This window comes from Heterodontus francisci, chromosome 31 (assembly GCF_036365525.1).
Source record: "Heterodontus francisci isolate sHetFra1 chromosome 31, sHetFra1.hap1, whole genome shotgun sequence".
Taxonomy (NCBI): Eukaryota; Metazoa; Chordata; class Chondrichthyes; order Heterodontiformes; family Heterodontidae; genus Heterodontus; species Heterodontus francisci.
This window is the reverse complement of record NC_090401.1, coordinates 28,345,783-28,366,320: the sequence shown is the minus strand read 5'-3', so window position 1 is coordinate 28,366,320 and position 20,538 is coordinate 28,345,783. Positions and strand designations below refer to the sequence as shown.

The following is a 20,538-nucleotide window of genomic DNA, read 5'->3' as shown; positions in this document are numbered from 1 at the left end:
CTTTCATTAAAAGATATTGACCTTGAAATTCCCCCTGCTTTGTTACAGCACTTTTATTTGAATTTGGAAAATGAGATGCACCCATCAATGGTCGAGAGGGTTTTTTTCACAAGAATTTTCTGGGCCAGCTCATTGGCAGATCAATTACAGCAGTGATTGCTTTAAAACCCAAGTCAAATGGGAGCAATGTGCTGAGGTGTATGCAAATTACACAGCAACCTTTAAGAAGTCAGTTTTGGCTGAAGTTTGCAAGCAACAGGCTGGAGGAACAGCAGGGGACTAAACAACAGTGCTTGGCTCAGTCAGTTGACTGTCAGCTGGGTATAATTGATGTCTCATGCCTGCTTTTGGCCTACTTTACATGCATGACTAACAGGACACCTGGCAGAAGCAACCAAAGAAGGGACATGGGCATGGCACAGAGGCAGAGAAGAAAATTAACAATTTTGCAAGTCCAAAATACAGAGTGCTACGTGTTTGTGGGTGAAAATGTGCCAAAAAGTCCTATGTGGAGGGAGGTAGCACAGGCATCGAGTGACAACTGTCTTGTGCCCAGGACTGCAGGCAGACCAGTGTTATAAGAAGTTAAATTAATTGATCAGGGCAGAAAAGATATCATACTGGCGACTCTCTATTAAACACACGGGGCTCCTGTACACTCTTCACCCTCTAAAGTAACAGTTGTGCAACTAACCTTTTACAATGTAATCATCAGAAGATGGGGTTGGGGGTGGGGGGAGAAGGCAGTACCCAACAGATAGCAAGAGGGCATAGAAGGGGGAAGCTGATGGTCATGAGGATAAGGGGGAGAAATAGAGAACCTATAACTACCTATGATGACATTGAAGAAGAAAAAGGCGGCCAAAAAAAATCAAGGTGAAGGACCTGGAACTGAATTCAAGCCTACCCATCAACTATTGCAGAAATATCATACCTAATATTTTTCTACTATAGCCTTTTTAAATTCAAAATCTGCATTACTCCCTTGTTCCAGCTCAGAAAACTTGGGGGTAACAGCAGCACTAGAGAATGTAGCACAGGATGATTCACAGTGCACAAGATAGCCAGTGGAATGGGAAGTGGGTGAGGATATCGCACCTTCCCCTGGCTTTGGAATCATGACACACAGAGCTCATGGGTATGTGCCAGAAAATAAGGAAGATGGGGAACACCACATCTATGTGTAGGGTCTTTAAGTTCGTTTCCAAGGATGTGCAGCAGCTAGCAGATGTAACTTAAGTCTATAGTTTTCCTTTATGACACCAGGAAAGCTTTATCTTTGTTACAGGATGTAACTGAGCACATGGCAGCTTCATTGGAAATGGCAGCAGATCCTCAACTAAGAAGGCACCAGACAGTGCCTCCACTTCCACAGGCTGCAGGTCTGGTGGCAAGAGACAAGAGAATAGACAAAACCCTGAGCACTGGCTTCCAGACCCTGGAGGTTGTGGTATATATTGCATTTGTTCAGGATCTGAAAGCGATGATTAGACCAGCCACAACCGCACACCTTCCCCCCCACCGCCCCAACCACCGCCACACACCCCTATTAATGGGGACACAGATCAAGGACCCAGTAGAATGACAATGATTAGCTGAAGTCAACTTACCAGACACTCCTGCATCTCAGAATAATGTCTCATACAGATATCAAAGCCAACCATTTGTCTTTCCTCTTAGAACACTAGGCCAGTTGTTACGAGTTTCCATTTTTGTGTTAAAATTTGGGAATCTATATTTTTTAAAATTAAAAAACTGAAACTAAAAGGATTTCATGGCCAAAGAATCATATGGAGATTGCTGAACTTTGGGTGATGTTTTTTTCAAAGGAAGTTCAACAAAAGGCTGACCGGTAAACAAATTTTTACTGGAAAGTATGTGACTTCAGGTAAACACCACCGGGGGTTCTAACCTGAGTGACAGATGTTTACAAGGAAATGACAGACCACAATATATGGCTGTCACAGGACTTTTGCTGAACTGTTTTTGATTTCACTTTGAATTGTTAAAAGCCAGCTTTTTATTTGGACAAGAGGAGTTGTTGGAGAACAGAAGAACATCCAGGCCCCTGTTACCTCTCTTTGAAGAATCCCTGCTATTGAAAAGCAAAAGCCTGTATGAAGTTAACTCTTGCCTCCTGTATTTTGAAGACATCCGGAATGTTTGCAGAAACCTTGTAACTTTAAAAGGACTTTGCATTGAATATGTGTGAGAACTGACACCTTTGTTGCTGGCCACCTGCTGTAAGACCTATGTGAAGCCTTCTGCAGTTGAATTTTTTTGAATGCCTACCCAAACAGACTGTTCATGAAACTGGCCTGGAAAGATTCCGAATGGGAGACAACTATTCGACTTTGGGACACCTCACCAAAACAAAGGACTTCCTTCCATATCTTTGCACACTAGGTTTTTTAAATTCCTTCTATTTCTTTGTAAAAACTGTAAAAAAAAAATCCCTTTTTCCCCCGGTTAACTGGTTTTTGGATGTCTGTGCGTGTGCATGAGGGCTTGGATAAAAATGCAGGGCTTTCATATCTCAATTCATGCATATATTTACTTTATTATTGGTTTACACTTGGTTTATAATAAGCGGATAATTTTGTTGTTTATTAATGAATCCTGGTTGGTGTGCTTTATTCTCAGGATTAACAGAGTAACTAATTGGCTGTTTCAGTAAGTGGGAAAATTTATTGATATGTTGTGACCTGTAGAGAAGTGGGATTGAATGAATAGTGTACTCCTCCCGCCTCGGTCCTAACACAGTGAACACAGAAGGAAACACCAGACTGCCTAGGTATAAGTTCCAGTGATGCAGGTAGAGAAAGGCAAGGCACTGGTGTCAAATATGAACTGCATTATACAGGCTGTAAAACCACATAAACATCTTGCACCCATTTTGCTGCCAAAACAAAGAACAATATTTGCTCTAATTATAAGCTGGAATTACACCAAAAACAGCATGGAAATTCTCATCAATTTTCTCATGTAATGGATGTTGAATGAGATCAGAGGTTAAAAGAAGCTTTTACACAAGGAACAGATGCCCAGAAAAAGCAGCTGTGGTTGAACCTAATTAGTTCCTTCAAAAAAAGAGCCAGATAAATATCAGATTGTGAACAAGATAGGAGATTAAGAGCATAGTTTATAGACTGAGCTAATCAATGACTTCACGGGATACAAATGGTTCTTGCTAGAAGAGGATAGTTGTCAATGAAGGACAGCAGGCCAGAGTTGGATAGTATAGATGTAAGTTGGATGAAATACGGAAATTCTGCCTGATTGCCGTTGAGGATCAGAAAGAAATAAGCAGAATGTTTCCTCGGGAGATTAAATTGGTAAGCTCTATGATGGACTACACTGTAATTGGTCCTAGAAGCAGAAAGGCTAAGAGTCGAACTGCTCTTTTCATATCCAGTGCTTTCTAATGCTTTAATGCACTTCAATTCATGTATCATATGGGATGGTCCTTACAATGGAAACTATGAAAGAAATGCTTAGTTTTATAAGTTTGTTCAGAAAATGTTATTTGTGCTTTCTTGTGAAAAGTAAATCTGAGTATTAGGCTACAATAATACACCAACTGCAGCATCAGTATGAACCAGTTTTGTTTTGCACCTGTGCTAAGAACTTGCAATTATTTGCATTATGAACCTGGAGTCAGCGGTTAACCTGATTCTGCAAAGAAGCAGTATGTGAATGCACATCAGACCCTGGTGTACTGTCTATTTGAACAAAGGTCACAAACATAATTTCTATCTCGCCTAGTCACAAAGCTGCTGGATAGCAGTACTTCAGTTACACCCGTGTTTGCTGCTTTCACGTATAACCGATGCAACGATGTCTGAGAACATAAAATCTTTGTTGTTTTTAGCTGAGAGTTCCCACGATCTGCACAGAAAGAAATGCTTTTCATGACCATCGGGCATCTCAAAGTGCTTTAAAGCCAATGATGTACTTTTGAGGTGTAGTCACTGCTGTAATGTAGGAAACACAGCAGACCATTTGCACACAGCAAACTCCCACAAACAGCGATATGATAATGACCTGATAATCTGTTTTGTGATGTTGATTAAGGGATAAATATTGGCCAGGACACACACACACACACAGGGAGAGGAATTTGGGGTAATGTGGAGAGAACATGGATCAGCCAGAAACTTTCCATTTTCTATTTTAATACTTATAACAGAATGTCCTGCACATCCCTATAAGAGTGGCAAAGGTCAGTCTGAAATCCTGTTGGTTCTGTAGCGTGAGCAACTCAGTAGTACGGGTACTGACTGAAGTATCCATCTCAGAATTTGGAACAGGGTCAGGAAGACAGTAAATAAAGGGTGGAAGGCTCATCCTGCCATATTTCCAATGGTACAGCAGTCTATCTGGAATTCCTAGGCCAATCATATCTAGAAATATAATATATAGAGACGGGTATATTTACAGTGTTTGAGGAAAAATGTTATGATCAGAATTGAATTTTGATGAGATCAATTGTTGAATTGACAAAATGAGTTATGTGTTACTGATGGACGTGTATGCATGGATCCTTTGTAGGGATTAAATAGAGGACTGAATTAATGGTAAAACTGATATTCAGAAAAAAAAATAAGCTGAGGGAATGAGCTAAAGTATCTGGTGGAATTTCCTTGCTGTCTTCAAACCATGAGATGGAAACTCAATGAGTCCAAAATGCTCCTTCTCATTGACTAGGGGCCATTACTTTAATAAAATAGTTCTAATGTTATCATAATCCACAAAGGTAAAGTGTTACAAACATGAGTAGAATCCAAAGCTGAATTGCTTTTAAACCAGAAAAATATTGAATATAAAGTAAAAGACAAACAAACTAAGTTCGAAGAGAGGAATTTCAGAATGAGACAGTGAGTGCATTCTACCCCATGGGTCATGTGTGCAATTTTATTGTTATTTGCTGCATCTTTCACATTCACTGCAATGGACTGAGTGTGGTCAGAATCCATTCACTCATGTCCTTTTCTGGCTTTAAGGAACATCTTCTCATTGGAAAGCTTTCACAACCTCTTTCTTTGAAATAAGATGCAGATTAGCCATGATATAACTGAATGGGGGAAACAGGCTCGAGAGGCTGAATGGCTCTTGTTCCTATGTTGCTATGGACTTCTGCTCTGTTGCCAAGATAATAACTTCCACAAAAAGGTATTACTTAGTTTATATCTAATTGTAGTTCCCTCTTCAAGTGTGCTTGGTTGCTGATGCAGTGACATCGCTAGTTCAGTGCTTTTGATGATTCTTCACTAGATATTAATGTTCTTTTAAGGAGTTGTTGCTTCATTATGAAATGTTTCTAGCCTCATGCAATTTTAAGCACACAATCTCAAGCAGCACAAAAGGCTTACAATGTATTCAGTTAACTGCAAAATAAATATTTTATAATATTCTTTGTTCTCCCCAAAGCACTAAAAGAAAAGATTACATTGTAATAGCTGTTACTGAGCACTAGGGCCCTCTTAGAAAGCAGGTAAAGCTGGAGCACTGTCTCTAAATGGGTCTGTAAGCAGGTACACACAATACTCTTCATGATACGAGGGAACAGATGGTTATTTTTTGATAGAGCTTCTGTTTTCTCTCTGTTAATTGTAGTCAAAGAGCAAGAGACCATTGGTCTCTCCCAAAACCTCAATAAATGCAGGGTGGTCCAGTAGCTCCACCATTCGAGCATTACATTCTCAATCAGAGGGCTTAAGTTTGAATCCCAGTTCAGGACATCTTTCCAACACCACCAAGCTCTGCCAGTTGAGGGCAGAGTTGTAAGCTGGAAAACTGTTAGCATATTGCATGAAGACTTGATGCTTTGCACAGCTCACAAAAACCCAATCATGAATTCACCAGGTTTTGCTCAGGCCAGTAGTTGCGAAGGTCTATTTTCACTGGCTCTTTCCAACCTTCCTCCTTGGCTATTCTCCTTCAAATTTACGATCACCTTGCAGTCAACTGTGCCACTAGCATGGGTCCTGCACAGGGTGGGGAGTTCTGCTCAAGTGAGGGCCTGTATACCCTCATAAAAGATCTCATGGCACTATTTTGAAGGAGAACAAGGGCATTCTCCCCAGTGTCCAGCCAATGTGTATCCCTCAGTCAACATTTAAAAAAAATGTCTGGTCATCATCCCATTGCTGCATGTGGGACATTGCTATGTCACGTTTCCTACATTACAACAGCGATTACACTTCAAAAACACATCATTGGCTGTGAAGTGCTTCAGGACTGAAATTGTTCAAGTCAGTATATAAATGCAAGTTCTGTTCCTCTTTGACAATTGATAGAGCAGTGAAGAGCAATTCTAACATTTTAATACCCTTCTTCCAAGGCTGAAGATGTGAGCTTTGAGGCAGAAATATAGGAGAGCAATAAAAAAACAAGGATCAAGTAAACAAAACAAATGATCAAATGCAAATAAATATAATTGAATAACATTGATATAAAAAATTTATTGTAACCATCACTAGATATGATCTTGCAAGAAATTTGGAGAGGAAGGATCTTAGGTTGCATTTACATTGCAGGTTTTCATTTGGCAGTAGCAACAGAAAAAGTAAACATACTAATTGTCATTATCACCAGAGGAACCAAGACTACCCTTGTGTTTTAAACTCTGCATGTCACCTGTGGCAACTGCAAAAAGTGTCAACGTCACTGTGTAGGCCAGATCCAGGTTGATCTCCCAGTTGATCTGTGTAGGCCACAAATGAACGTTTTACATCGCTGGAATATAGGAACATCTAACAGCTTTAAAGAAGTGCTTGGCCAGACTAACAAAGTTGGAAACTTGAAAAATTGCATGTGCAAGAATCTCACACTTACACAGTTTGTTGTTGTTAAATATATCTTCAAGTCTAGCAAACTTGATTGAATTTTCCAAGGATGTGACTAGATGTGTAAATGAGGGTAAAGCAGTTGATGCAGTCTACATGGACTTCAGGAAGGCTTTTGATAAGGTTCCGCATGGGAGATTGGTTAAAAAGCTAAGAACCCATGGGATCCAGGGCAATTTGGCAAATTGGATCCAAAATTGGCTTCGTGGCATAGAAACATAGAAAATAGGAGCAGGAGTAGGCCATTCGGCCCTTCGAGCCTGCTCCGCCATTCATTATGATCATGGCTGATCATCCAACTCAGCAGCCTGTTCCGGCTTTCACCCCATACCCTTTGATCCCTTTAGACCCAAGAGCTATATCTAACTCCTTTTTGAAAACATACAATGTTTTGGCCTCAACTGCTTTCTGTGGAGGGAAACAGAGGGTGATGGTTGAGGGTTGTTTTTGTGAGTGGAATCCGTACCGCAGGGATTGGTGCTGGAACTCTTGCTGTTTGTAGTGTACATTAACGATTTAGATGTGAATATAGGAGGTATGATAAGTAAGTTCACAGATGACACACAAATTGGTGGTGTCGTAAATAGTGAGGAGGAAAGCCTTAGATTACAGGACGATATAGATGGGCTGGTAAGATGGGTGGAGCAGTGGCAAATGGAATTTAATCCTGAGAAGTGAGAGGTGATGCATTTTGGGAGGATTAACAAGGCAACGGAATATACAATGGCTGGTAGGACCCTAGGAAGGACAGGGAGTCAGAGGGACCTTGGTGTACTTGTCCATAGATCACTGAAGGCAGCAGCACAGGTAGATAAGGTGGTTAGGAAGGCATATCGGATACTTGCCTTTATTAGCCGAGGCATAGAATACAAGAGCAGGGAGGTTATGATGGAGCTGTATAAAACGCTGGTCAGACCACTGTGTACTGTGTACAGTTCTGGTCACCACACTATAGGAAGGATGTGATTGCACTGGAGAGTGTGCAGAGGAGATTCACCAGGATGTTGCCTGGGCTGCAGCATTTCAGCTGTGAAGAGAGACTGGATAGGCTAGGTTTGTTTTCCTTAGAGCAGAGAAGGCTGAGGTGGACCTTATTGAGGTATACAAAATTATGAGGGCATTGATAGGATAGATAGGAAGAAACTTTTTCCCTTAGTGGAGGGATCAATAACCAGGGGGAATAGAGTCAAGGTAAGGGGCAGGAGATTGAGAGGGAATTTGAGGAAAAGATTTTTTGCCCAGAGGGTGGTTGGAATCTGGAACACACTGCCTGAAGGGGTGGTAGAGGCAGGAACCCTCAATATTTAAGAAGTATTTAGATGAGCACTTGAAACAACATAGCAAACAAGGTTACGGGCCAAGTGCTGGAAAATGGGATTAGAATAGATAGGTGCTTGATGGCTGGCACAGACACGATGGGCCGAAGGGCCTGTTTCTGTGCTTTCTAACTCTATGGCTCTCTGATCTTATGGTATAAATGGGACGGACAGGTTTAGCAGCAAAGAAACCAGTTAGAGTTGCAGAAACACTTCCAGTAGATGTCTCTCCAACATAAACGAGATATTGAGAAGAAAGAAGGAAGCTCTGACAGCTTCAAATTCCTGCCACATGATTCCTTCGTTGTCTCCAGCAAAAGAAACACTAGGGGGTGATTGTGATCACGCTACCGCCCCTTATGTGTGCAAAATCAGGATAGTAACAAAGAAAATCAAACGGTGGCTAGATGTGACAATCATCTGTAGGTAGTACATGCTGGCGGATGGCCATTTAGAATCATATAATCATACAGCACAGAAGGAGACCATTCAGCTGATCGCAGCTGTGCCATTTGGAGCAATAGAACCACAGAAAAATTATGGCACAGGAGGAATCCATTCAGCCCATGTGTCTGCGCCAGCCAAAACAAAACTGGCCGCCCAATCTAATCCCACCTTCCAAAACCTGGTCCAAAGCCTTGCAGGTTACAGCACTCAGGTGCATGTTCAAGTACCTTTTAAATGAGTTGAAGGTTTCTGCCTCCACCACCATTCCTGGTAGTGAATTCCAGACACCCACCACCCTCTGGGTGAAAAAGTGTCCCCTCTAATCTTTTATCCATCACCTTAAATCTGTGCCCCCTGGTAATTGACCTCTCGACTAGGGGAAACAGGTCCTTCCTGTCTACTCTATCTTGGCCCTAGATAGTGAATAATAGTTAAAGGGATTCACAGCTGCTGTTTGGTAAAACTGGATGGAACTTTTTGAGATATTTTTCTGGCAGGACCTTGTGAATTTTCCACTGTAACAGATCTGAAGTCTTATGCAGTTGCTGCTCTAGGTCATGTTGCCTGCTCTACAATGTTGCTTCTTTCTATTCCTGACACTAAATACATCTTTTTGAGCTATTGCCGTTAGTGGCAAGTGTCGCTGATTTCCCATCTTCCAATGGACATGCTGTCTATAGGGAATATATTTCACAGTGGCAGCTTGACAATTGCATCATAATGAGGACCAACCACTGATTGCATCCCATGCCATCTCCTCTGGACAGGTACCATATACCCTCCACCCACTGCCTGCCCATTTATTAGAGGCACACAAACATTGCACACAAGATTTTAATGCCCCATCCCATGAAGAGAACTCAATTATTATCATGAAGACAGGAGTTCCAACTGTTAGCTTAGCCACCTTTTTATCATAGACAAAGCTGTCCCAGTGGTGCAGCACTAAGAGGCAATCTCCACATACTGTCTCCACTCTCTTCTTGTTGCTGCTCCAATCAAGACTGGAAAGTTGTGTATCCCAAGTTTGAATTAGAGGCCCAACAGAACTTAGGAGACCCCCAAAAAAACTGGATTACCAATGCAGTTGGGTCACTTAAAAATTGGTCTATTTATATTTTGAAAAGATTGCTTTTACTTGTTGGAAGTACCGTCTGCTGTAGAACACTTTTGCAAGCTGAGTGTTGGTGAGCGATCACATCAGGGAGATAAACAGCAATGAAAGCAGCTTCCTTAACAAAACTGTGGCAAATGGACTCTCTGAAAAAAGTCTACTAATCACTATTAACATGTTTATTTGCCCACTATTTTAAAGGAGGTGTAAAACTATATAAAACAAAACAGCAGCGAAATTGCATTGAACGAAGGTAAACAATTCAGCAATTGGTATCAGACACAGTCATTTATAGCCTCAATATCCTGCAGGGTTTTGGTTTATACAATGAGCAGGCTTTTTTTTATATTTCCTAACATTTTCCTCAGTTACCTCAAGTACATTAATGTTACCTTTGCCATGTGATGTCTCTACCGTCCAGGTGCAATTCAGAGAATTTCGATAAAAATCGGGAAACCCAGGAGATAGGATGGTTCCACTTGACCCACGAATGTAACCTCCACACAAAGCTAAAAATGAATTGAGTTCATGGCAGTCATTAATCATTAACCTAGAAGCTTAATAAAGACTCTGCACTAGTGACAATGTTAACTTAAAGGGTATACTTTACAATAGCCTCAATGTATCAATTCAAGATTTAAACAAAACTTCATTTACATGCAAACTAACACATCCTATGAAAAAGGATTCCCCACAAAGACTTCAGTGGATTGAATTTAATTTATTGCCATTTTGGATAAAAACAGGTAATGTGAGTTTTTTTTTAAATCGCCAAAATTCAAGCTTCCTGACACCCATATTGTCCTTATTCTCTCCTCTGCTCCCAATCCCAGCCATCAAATGAGTCGAGGGAGAGGGTAGGAGAGAACAGTTTAGTCTGCAAATAACTGCATGCATGTCATCAACATCACTGCTTAGTCAGCTTTCAGGTGGTGACCTTAGGTGGCAAAGAAGCCCCTACTAAGTTCATTGTCCTTCCCTCTTCCCAAGCACCCAGCCAAGAATGGCATTGTCGGATATGGCATTGCATGGAAGTGCTTGCTGAGATTTTGATCCAGTCCCACAGCACATCTATGAAAATTCTAGAAATACCTTCACAACTGGGCAAAGCACGACTCCATTGGTAATTGGGTTCACAGACAAGAGCTTCATCATCACTTAGGGTGTATCCTGGATCGCAACTAAAGGTCACGGAAGATCCGATATATAAGAGATTTCCATTGCGCTGACCATTGACAGGAATTCCAGGATCCAAGCAAGAATCAGATTGTAGCTTCACAGCTGAAAATGTAGTCAATGAGCCAGAATTAAAAGCGGTTTACTGATAAACAGACAGGGTCTATTTTATTTGAAGTATCTGGAATTGAACTGTTCAGGTACCAGAGTATCTTGAGCAGGAAACAAAGCTAACTGTAAACAAAATGGCGACAGCTCTTTAGTCTAAGTTGATAACGAACAATGACTCCAAAGAGCAAGTTCTTGCCAAATTTTAGTTTTTTAGATACAGCACTGAAACAGGCCCTTCGGCGCACCGAGTCTGTGCCGACCATCAACCACCCATTTAAACTAATCCTACACTAATTCCATATTCCTACCACATCCCCAGCTGTCCCTATATTTCCCTACCACCTACCTATACTAGGGGTAATTGCTAATGGCCAATTTACCTATCAACCTGCAAGTCTTTGGCTCATGGGAGGAAACTGGAGCACCTGGAGGAAACCCACGCAGACACAGGGGGAACTTACAAACTCCACACAGGCAGTACCCAGAATTGAACCCAGGTCGCTGGAGTTGTGAGGCTGCGGTGCTAACCACTGCGCCACTGTGCCGCCCTAAAATCTGAAGAGTTTTATTCATACCTGTTTGCTAAAGGAAGATTCTGCTTGGAAATAATACTGTGGCAATAGAAGCAATATTGTAAATAAATGCTTTCGATTTTGTGCTTTTCAACAGGTCAATATCAGCAGCTTGCAGAAAGTCTTGTGTTCTATTCACTCTGTGATGAAAATTACAAACTTATCCCATTGTGTGTGCATTTAAAAAAATGTTTTATGTAACTAAAGTTAAAATTGGCCCTGTCACAGTTTCTGAAACAGATACCATCAATCTGGCTGATGATTTGGTTCAATTGGTTAACTTGTGTTCAATTAACAAGATGGCATAAGTGTGAATGTATTCAAAGAACAGGAGGGAGTGCTGAAACAATCAAAGTAAATGCCACATCAGCATTCAATGTTTTTGCTACAGCATTTAAACTATCCATGTCTGTCTTTCAGAATATTTTAAGATCGTATTTAATCATTGAGTAATATTAGGAGAGGTTACATTATTGTTGTATGTCAAAATAGTATTGTTCCTTTGTAATACCGTTCTGGCAAAGAAAACTATGCTTAAAATTGAGGTTTCATTATACGGTGATATCTGGAAAGCTGTATAGAAATAGATCACTAATTCAGTTGTGAGTTGGAAAGAAGAGAAATTGTTCTACTATTTTGGGGTCTGTTCCATGATCTTATACGTTGAAGACACAATATAATATTTCATTTTACCAAGGTCCTCATTATATGATAGGAAGAATTAAAGAAAACAAATCTATTTCACACAATTTTGGCACTCATAGGAGGTGAACAGAATGATGTAGCCATTGGCAATATGATGTAATGAAGTTATGAAATCTGGCACTGCACATTACTTCTGTTTTTGCAAGGCAGTTCATCTAAAGGACAAACAAAGATAAGTCAGCACCGATCTCGGCAGCAAGCTCAAAAATACGCCAAAAAGACGTTGCAATCTCCTGTGCGGTGGCTCATTTAAATAGCTGGAGCAGCTTGCACCCCCAATCATGATGAGGGGGCGGGCTGTCCATTGCCAGCAATGGTGCCAGCTGCCTGTACGCAGGCATGGCGTTAGTTTTAAAGGGCAGCCAGCCCTGCCGGCAGATTTGAATTTTTAAAGCTACACCTTCCCAAAAGTTCTCAAATAAATTTCCAATGCTCCTATCCCACCTCCCAATAACAATTATATTAACTATTTGCCCTTTCTCCCCAAACAAAACACTTTTTATATCTGACCTTCCCCCACCCCCAAGACAGCACAAAGTTTAAAGTTCACCCCTTTCCACCAACCCATACACCCATTACTTTTATTTGAGCCCGTTTCCATCTCTTACACTGAGAATCTTACCTCCTCCTCCCTCCCCACCTGTGTCACGCCAGCTTTCCCCAGATGGGGAATTGAAGGTGTGGGAGTGACAGCCTCCACACTGAGGATCGCGGTGGGCCCGGAAGATGGAGTTAAGTTTATTTAGGTGTATTCATTTTATTGATTTAAGTATCGAAATTCAAGTCCTGTCACCCAACGGCGGGGGGCCGCCACGGAGCCTCGCCACCGCCGGGTGGATCGGACTGGGCCGTCCCTGCGTCAGACTTCGTGAGGGGCCGCTGCTGGACCCACATTCCAGCATCCCCTTCCATGGAGCCTAACGTCGTGGACTTGGCAAAATCCAGCCCATTACTGCAGACAGCATTGTGTAGTTTTTGCCTATTCCATACGTTGTTTAATTAAATAGTGTTGTTCATTTTAGCCTTTACAATTTTGGCATTCATAGGAGGTGAACAGAATGATGTAGCCATTGGCAATATGATGTAATGAAGTTATGAAATCTGGCACTGCACATTACTTCTGTTTTTGCAAGGCAGTTCATCTAAAGGACAAACAAAGATAAGTCAGCACTGGCTAAGCAACACACATGTCGCTTGCCACACAGTGTATGAATTCACAACAGATGTCAAGCACCAAGATAGTTGCAGAGAGAAAATGTCAGGAAAGTTTCTGCATGTCTCATTGAACAAATTAACTGGAAAGACTTACCAATATTGAACAAGGCAGCTCACTAGAATCACAGAATAATTACAGCACAGAAGAAAGCCATTCAGCAGATCGTGTCCACGCCAGCTCGTTGCAAGAGCAACTCAGCTAGTCCCACTCACCCCCCCTTTCCCCATAGCCCATCAGTTCTTCTCCCTTCAGGTCCTTATCCAATTACCTTTTGAAAGCCACAATTGAATCTGCCTCCACCGCACACTCAGATAGTGCATTCCTGATCCTAACCACATGCTACGTAAAAAAGTTTTCCTCATGTTGCCATTGCTTCTTTTGCAATCACCTTAAATTGGTGTCCTCTGGTTCTTGACCCTTCCATCAATAGGAACAGTTTCTCACTATTTACTCTGTCTGGGCCCCTCGTAATTTTGAACACCTCTATCAAATCGCCTCTCAACCTTTTCTCCAATTTATCCTTGTAACTGAGGTCTCGCATCCCTAGAACCATTCTTGCAAGCCTTTTCTGCATCCTATTCACATACTTCCTAAAGTGGGGTCCCCAGAATTGGACATAATACTCCAGTTGAGGCTGAACTAATGTTTTATACAGGTTCAACATCATTTTATTTCTTTTGTACGCCTCTATTTATAAAGCTCAGGATCCTATATGCCTTTTGAACTACTTTCTGAACCTGCCCTGCCACCTTTAACGATTTGTGCACATATACTCCCAGGTCCCTCTGCTCCTGCACCCCCTTTAGAATGGTATCCTTTAAATTATATTGCCTCTTCTCGTCGTTCCTAAAAAAGTGTATCACTTCACACTTCTCTGCATTAAATTTAATTTGCCACGTGTTCACCCATTCTATCAACCTGTCTAGTTCCTCTTGCAGTTTATCACTATCCTCCTCACAGTTCGCAATACTTCCAAGTTTTGTGTCATCTGCAAATTTTCAAATTGTGCCCTGTACACGCAAGTCTAGGTATCAAAAAAGCAGTGATCCTAGTACCAACCCCTGGGGAACCCCACTGTATAACCTTCTTCCAGTCTGAAAAACAACTGTTCACCACTGGTCCTGATGACGGGTCATCGATCTGAAATGTTAACTCTGTTTCTCTTTCCACAGATGCTGCCAGACACGCTGAGCATTTCCAGCATTTTATGTTTTTATTTCGTTCACCACTACTCTCTGGTTCCTGTCACTCAGCCAACTTTGTCTCTCTGCTGTCACTGTCCCTTTTATTCCATGGACTTCAATTTTGCTGACAAGTCAATTATGTGACACTTTATCACATCAAAAACATTAACTTCATCAACCCTCTTTGTTATCTCAACAAAAAAACTCAATTAAGTTAGTTAAACATGATTTGCCTTTAACAAATCCATGCTGGCTTTTTCAGAATTAATCCACACTTGTCCAAATGACTGTTCATTTTGTCCTGGATTATCATTGTGAAAGGTTTTCCCACCATTGAGGTAAAACTGTTTGGCTTGTAGTTGCTGGGTTTATCCTGACACCATTTTTTGAACAAGGGTATATCATTTCTGTTATTAACAGGTGAGGAAGGGGTCTCAGACTCCCCTCTCACCCCTTCTCTGGTTCGACTGCACCAGGGTTGACCTTTTTTAACACAGTGATTTAACTTACCATCTCAGTGAGCACTTGCTCCTGTTCCTCCAATATAATTGGAAATGAACCAATCTGACAGGTTTTCTTGAGTTTAAACAAGATGTAAGTTTATTAACCTTATCACTCTAAATCGATTAAAAATTACTAAAATATGCTCTGCCTACATTCACACAAGAGCCACACTCACACAATTGGATTACAGAGGGGAAAAAACAGATTTGGGAAGTTGTAGAAAAGTCCTCAATAAAAATGGAATTTAAAGACTGAGTCTCAGTGTCTTTAGTTGAAATTTTATTTCTGTAGTCCTCGTTGGGCCACGTGCACAATTCGGGCTTGCTTCTCAGGTTCTGGAAGGCAGAAGAGGGCCTTTATCCTTGTCCCCTGGTTGCTGATTATAAGGATCTGTATACTTCTGAATCAGAACTCACAAATCTCCAGTGTGGCCCAAGCAGTCATTTGATGTGACCACCTCTTTGAGTTTGAATCAGCAGCTTCTGGAATGATCTTCGAAATTCAAGGCTGTTTAGACATACTTCATAGTGGGGGTTTGGCGCTTTCAAAGTCACGGGTGCCGATGCTTTTGATGACCCCCATTGATAAGGCTATCCCAGATAAGTGAATCAGAGAGCATCCCATTGTTCTGGCTAGGCTGCATAATCACATCTGTCTCCAGCCTGATTCTTTGGTTTTTTCATGTGCAAATTGCAAGTGGCCATCTTGGCTGCTAGTTGTTCTGTTTTCAAAATTACTTGCAACAATGTCCAGTAAAACTCTCAGGCAAAGTTCCACATTATGAAATTAATATCTCCATTTGGCATGTGGGGTTTCCATCACATTTGCAACTCTTCAGTCGTCAGGCACAATCCCCTTATCTAAGGAGGATCGGAAGATTATGGACAGTACCTCCACAATTTCCAACCTTACTTCCCTCAGCATCCTCAGATGCATTCCTCCTGGCCCTGGTGAATTATCAACTTTAATTAGAGCCAGCCTTTCTAAATTCTCCTCTTTATCAATTGTTAGCCCATCCAGCACCTCAAGGACTTCCTCTTTTACTGAGGCAAGATGCTGGCCTACAACCCGAAAATGCTGAAAATACTGAGCAGGTCTAGTAGCATCTGTGGAGCGAGGAACTGAGTTAACAGATGGCATTTTACTATCCCATTTGAGGCAGCTAGGAAGGTGGTAAAATGATGGCAAAAGGCATTGGGAGGGAAGCTTGAAATGTTCCCGTCACCAGAGGATATTCCCAGCGGTGGGAATGGCCGAGGCTTGGCCACACACTGACTGGAGACAGGCAACCAATTAATTGGCCTATTGGCACTTCACCAATGTTGGAATGGCCCCTCCGCTGCATGGGGAGTTCACCAGCTGCATCAAGGCAGCCTCCCAGTGGATTCTCCAGCGGCCTTTCTGTCCGGAGGCTCCACAACCCAATTTGGGCCCCCGGCGGCAATGGCTGGCCCTGCAACCCTGATGTCACGACTGGAGTGTTCACCCTTCAATCGCTGGGGCTGGCCTGCCTGACCCGGGCACATGAAAACATTTTTTACCAAGATGGAGGAGTACTCTCCTTCTCCTTGAAACTTCAGCAACGTTCCCCTCTATCAGCAGTGCTGCTGGGGTTGCAGAGTTGCCAGCCCTCTGATTGGGCTTGCAACTCGGAGAGGCAGGCCACCACCCTTAATTGGACAGTGGTCCCTCTTAATTTGCCGCCACCTGTAAAATTGCCATTGCAGTCCTGCCGTCCACCTGCACTGGCTCAGGAACCACACTCGTTCCTGACATTGAGATTCACAGCGTGCCGGCAAGATCCCAGCCAATGTTTCAGGTCTGTGACCTTTCACCAGAAATGGGAAAAGTTAGAAATGTAATATGTTTTCAGTAAGTGAAAGGGAGGAAGGTGATAAAAAGAACAAAAGGGAAGGTCTGCAGGGTGGTGGGCAGGTGAGATTAAAGGACAAAATGGTTGGTGGTGCAAAGCCAAAGGGAATGGTAATCGGACAAGTAAAGAAGCAAAATATATGTCTAGAGGAGGTGTGAATAACTTCCATCTGAAAGCAAAAAAAAAGGAAATAAGAAAGAAACAACAAGGTGGGCCAAATGACCATGTGTCTGTGGGGGAACAAATAGGTAAGAGTGATCATTGTATCATAAGGTTTAGATTAGTAATGAAGAGGAGCTTGGAACAATCTAAAGTAGAAGTTCGAAACTGGAAGAGGGCTAACTTCAATGGCATGAGAGCAGATCTGGCCAGGTTAAAATGGAACCAAAGATTGGCAGGAAAAACTGTAATGGAACAATGCATGATCTTTAAGCAGAAGATGCTTCAGGTACACACTAGGCACATTCCAACAAGTGTGAAAGGCAAGGGAGTCAAAGCCAGGGCTCCTTGTATAATGAAGGAGATAAGAAAAATGATGAAAGAAAACAAAGAGGGTGCACGATACATGTCAGGTGAATTCTTCAAGTGAGAACCAGGCCAAATACAATAAGTTGCGAAGTGAAGTGAAGAGGAAAATACAACTGACATGAGACTAGAATAGCAGTTAACATAAAATGAAACACCAACATTTTCTACTGGCATGTAAATAGTAAGCAGGTAGCATGAGGTGGGGTGGGGCCTATTAGGGACAAAGAGGGTGATATATGCTTAGATTCACAGGGTAAGGCTAGAATATTTAAGTACTTTTTTTGGTGTTTACTGAGGAGGTGGATGCTGACAAAATATTGGTAGAAGCGGAGGCGGTAGAGGTAATGGATGGGGTGAAAGTTGATAGGAAGGATGTACTGGAAAGGCTGATTATTCTAAGAGTGGGTAAGTCGCCTGGTCTGGATGGCTTGCATCTCAGATTGCTAATGGGAGTGGAGATAGCAGAAGGGCTTGCCATAATTGTCCAATCTTCCCTAGATATGAGGGAGGTGCCACAGGATGTTATTCAAGCAAGGACATTCCCAGTAATTACAGGCTGATCAGTTTAACATCGGTGGGTAAGGTTTTAGAAACAAAAATCAGGGAAAAAATGAACAGGCACTTGAAGACTGAATTAAGGACAGCTAGCACCGATTTGTAAAAGGCAGAACATGCTCGACTAACATAACTGAATTTTTTGATGAAGTAACAGAGAAGGTCAATGAAGGGAAATGCGGTAGATGTTGTCGATATGAATTTTAAGAAAGCGTTTGACAAAGTACCAGATATAAAAGGCTGTTTAACAAAACAGAGGCTCAAGGAATAGGAGGGTCAGTGTCAACTTGGATAAAAAAATTGGCTGAAGGACAGAAAGCAGCAAGTCATACTAAACGGTTGTTTTTCAGACTGGAGGATGGTAGACAGTTCCCCAAGGTTCAGTGCTATGGCAACTGCTTTTTTTGATCTATAAAATAACTTGGATATTGGAATACAGATAAAATTTCAAAATTTGCCAATAATACCAAACTTGGAGGTGTGGTAAACAGCGAAGATGATACCAATCGACTGCAAAAGACATAGATAGGCCAGCAGTATGGGCAGACAAGTGGCAGCTAGAATTTAATACAGACGTCTGAGGTGATGCATTTTGGTAGAAGGGGTAGGGAGAGGAAACATAGACGGAATGGTACAGTTCTAAAGCGTGTACAGGGACAGAGGAACTTGGGCATTCATTTGCATAGATCTTTAAATGTGGCAGGACATATTGAGAGAGTAATTAGCAAAGCATTTGAGATCTTGGGATTCATAAATAGAGGTATTGAGTATAAAAGCAGGAAAGTCATGCTGAACCTTTGTAAAGATCTGGTTAGGCCTCAACTAGAGTATTGTGCCCAGCTCTGGTCACCACACTTTAAGAAGGATGCAAAGGTCCTTGAGACGTTGCAGAGGAAATTTACCAGAATGGTTCCAGGGATGAGGGATTTTAGCTACAAGATTAGGTTGGAAAAGCTGGGGTTGTTCTCCTTGGAGAAAAGGAGACTGAAGGGAGATTTGGTAGAGGTGTACAAGATTATGACAGGTTTGGATAAGGTAGACAAAGAAAAGCTATTCCCATTAGCTGATGATACAAGGACTGGGGACACAGATTTAAGTTTTGGCTAAGACATTGGGGGGGGGTGGGGTTGGTATGAGGAAGAATTTTGTTATGCATCGAGTGGTAATGACCCAGAACTCGCTGCCTATGAGGGTGGTGGAAGTGGAGACAATTAATAATTTCACAAGGAAATTGGATGGACACTTGAGGAAAAGAGACTGCAAGGCTATGGGGTAGAGCAGGGGAATGGGATGAATTGGCTTGATCTACGGAGAGTCAGCATGGACTTGATGGGCTGAATGCCGTAATGATTCTTTGACTCGACAGGAGAAAAACAAACCGTGAAAGAAAAAGGAAACTAAATGAGGTGTCACGAAAACATGTTATGCCAAATGATGATTTTTTTTAATCCACCAGCTGGAAACCTGGATTAATTTTTTTTTAAAGTAACAGACAAAAGCAGACTTGACTAGCAGCTAAGATGGCCACCCTAATTTGCATCTCTATATTCCATATTCCAATGCATTGAGATGGAGATGAGTTGTCTGCTCAGTCCCCTCAAGAACAATGACCTGGGGAATTTCAGTGAACTACCTACCCTGCTCCCATTAGCAAGACATTAAGGCAATCACGTGGGATATTAAACTGGCAGAGACGAACCACTCAATCCTAATCATTTGAACAATAGAACTCTGGTTGTGAGAAGGGAATTCCTAGACATGAACTGATTAAGTTGAAAGAGGGAATATAAACTGATAGGCATCATGTTGAATCACTGGGTGACAGTCATGTGACAGGCCCACCACATCTGTATGTTTAAGCTGGTGTTTTCTCTGCAGCAACCAGACAAGCAGCTAGACACCAACAAGAGAAGATCCAAGAGGAGTCCCTCTTCTCTTTTTCTGTCGTCCATCTTGCCAGCTTTGAACCCTGCCTGCTGGCCATAACATCTAGGCCTATACACGACTGCAGACAGAGATCCTGTGACGGAAATTATCTGCATCGCTGTCTCCAGAAGAACCACCAAATCAGCTGGCCACATCTACAAACCAGAAGCTGCAGGACCACAGAATTCAGCCTGAAGTCATCTGAGTCACCAAACTCCATAGACTGTCTCCCCCTTTTATATTGCTCTGGACACTAATCTGACCAATCTATCCTTTCCAACTCTGTAATCTGTGTGTGTGTGTACCTCAAGAGTGTATGTGTGTGTGTTTGTGTGAAAGTTGGAGCATAGTTTATTATTTTACTTCAATCAGCTTAAGTACAATAAAGCTAACCTCTTTCTTTGTTAAACTCAAGAAAACCTGTCTGATTGGTTCTTTTTATGATCATAGCATGCAAATAGTT

General features: G+C 41.9%; 1 protein-coding gene across 1 annotated transcript in view; it reads right to left on the bottom strand.

Annotated features, from left to right (window-relative positions):
- csmd2 (CUB and Sushi multiple domains 2) overlaps nt 1-20,538 on the bottom strand; it is a 2,056,060-nt gene that overhangs the window by 488,905 nt on the left and 1,546,617 nt on the right. Inside the window, exons 18-19 of the mRNA XM_068011193.1 lie at nt 10,818-11,006; nt 10,118-10,234 (exon numbers count right to left, since the gene is read on the bottom strand). Of these exons, the coding sequence (XP_067867294.1) occupies nt 10,118-10,234; nt 10,818-11,006 (306 nt within the window). The remainder of the gene's footprint in view (nt 1-10,117; nt 10,235-10,817; nt 11,007-20,538) is intronic.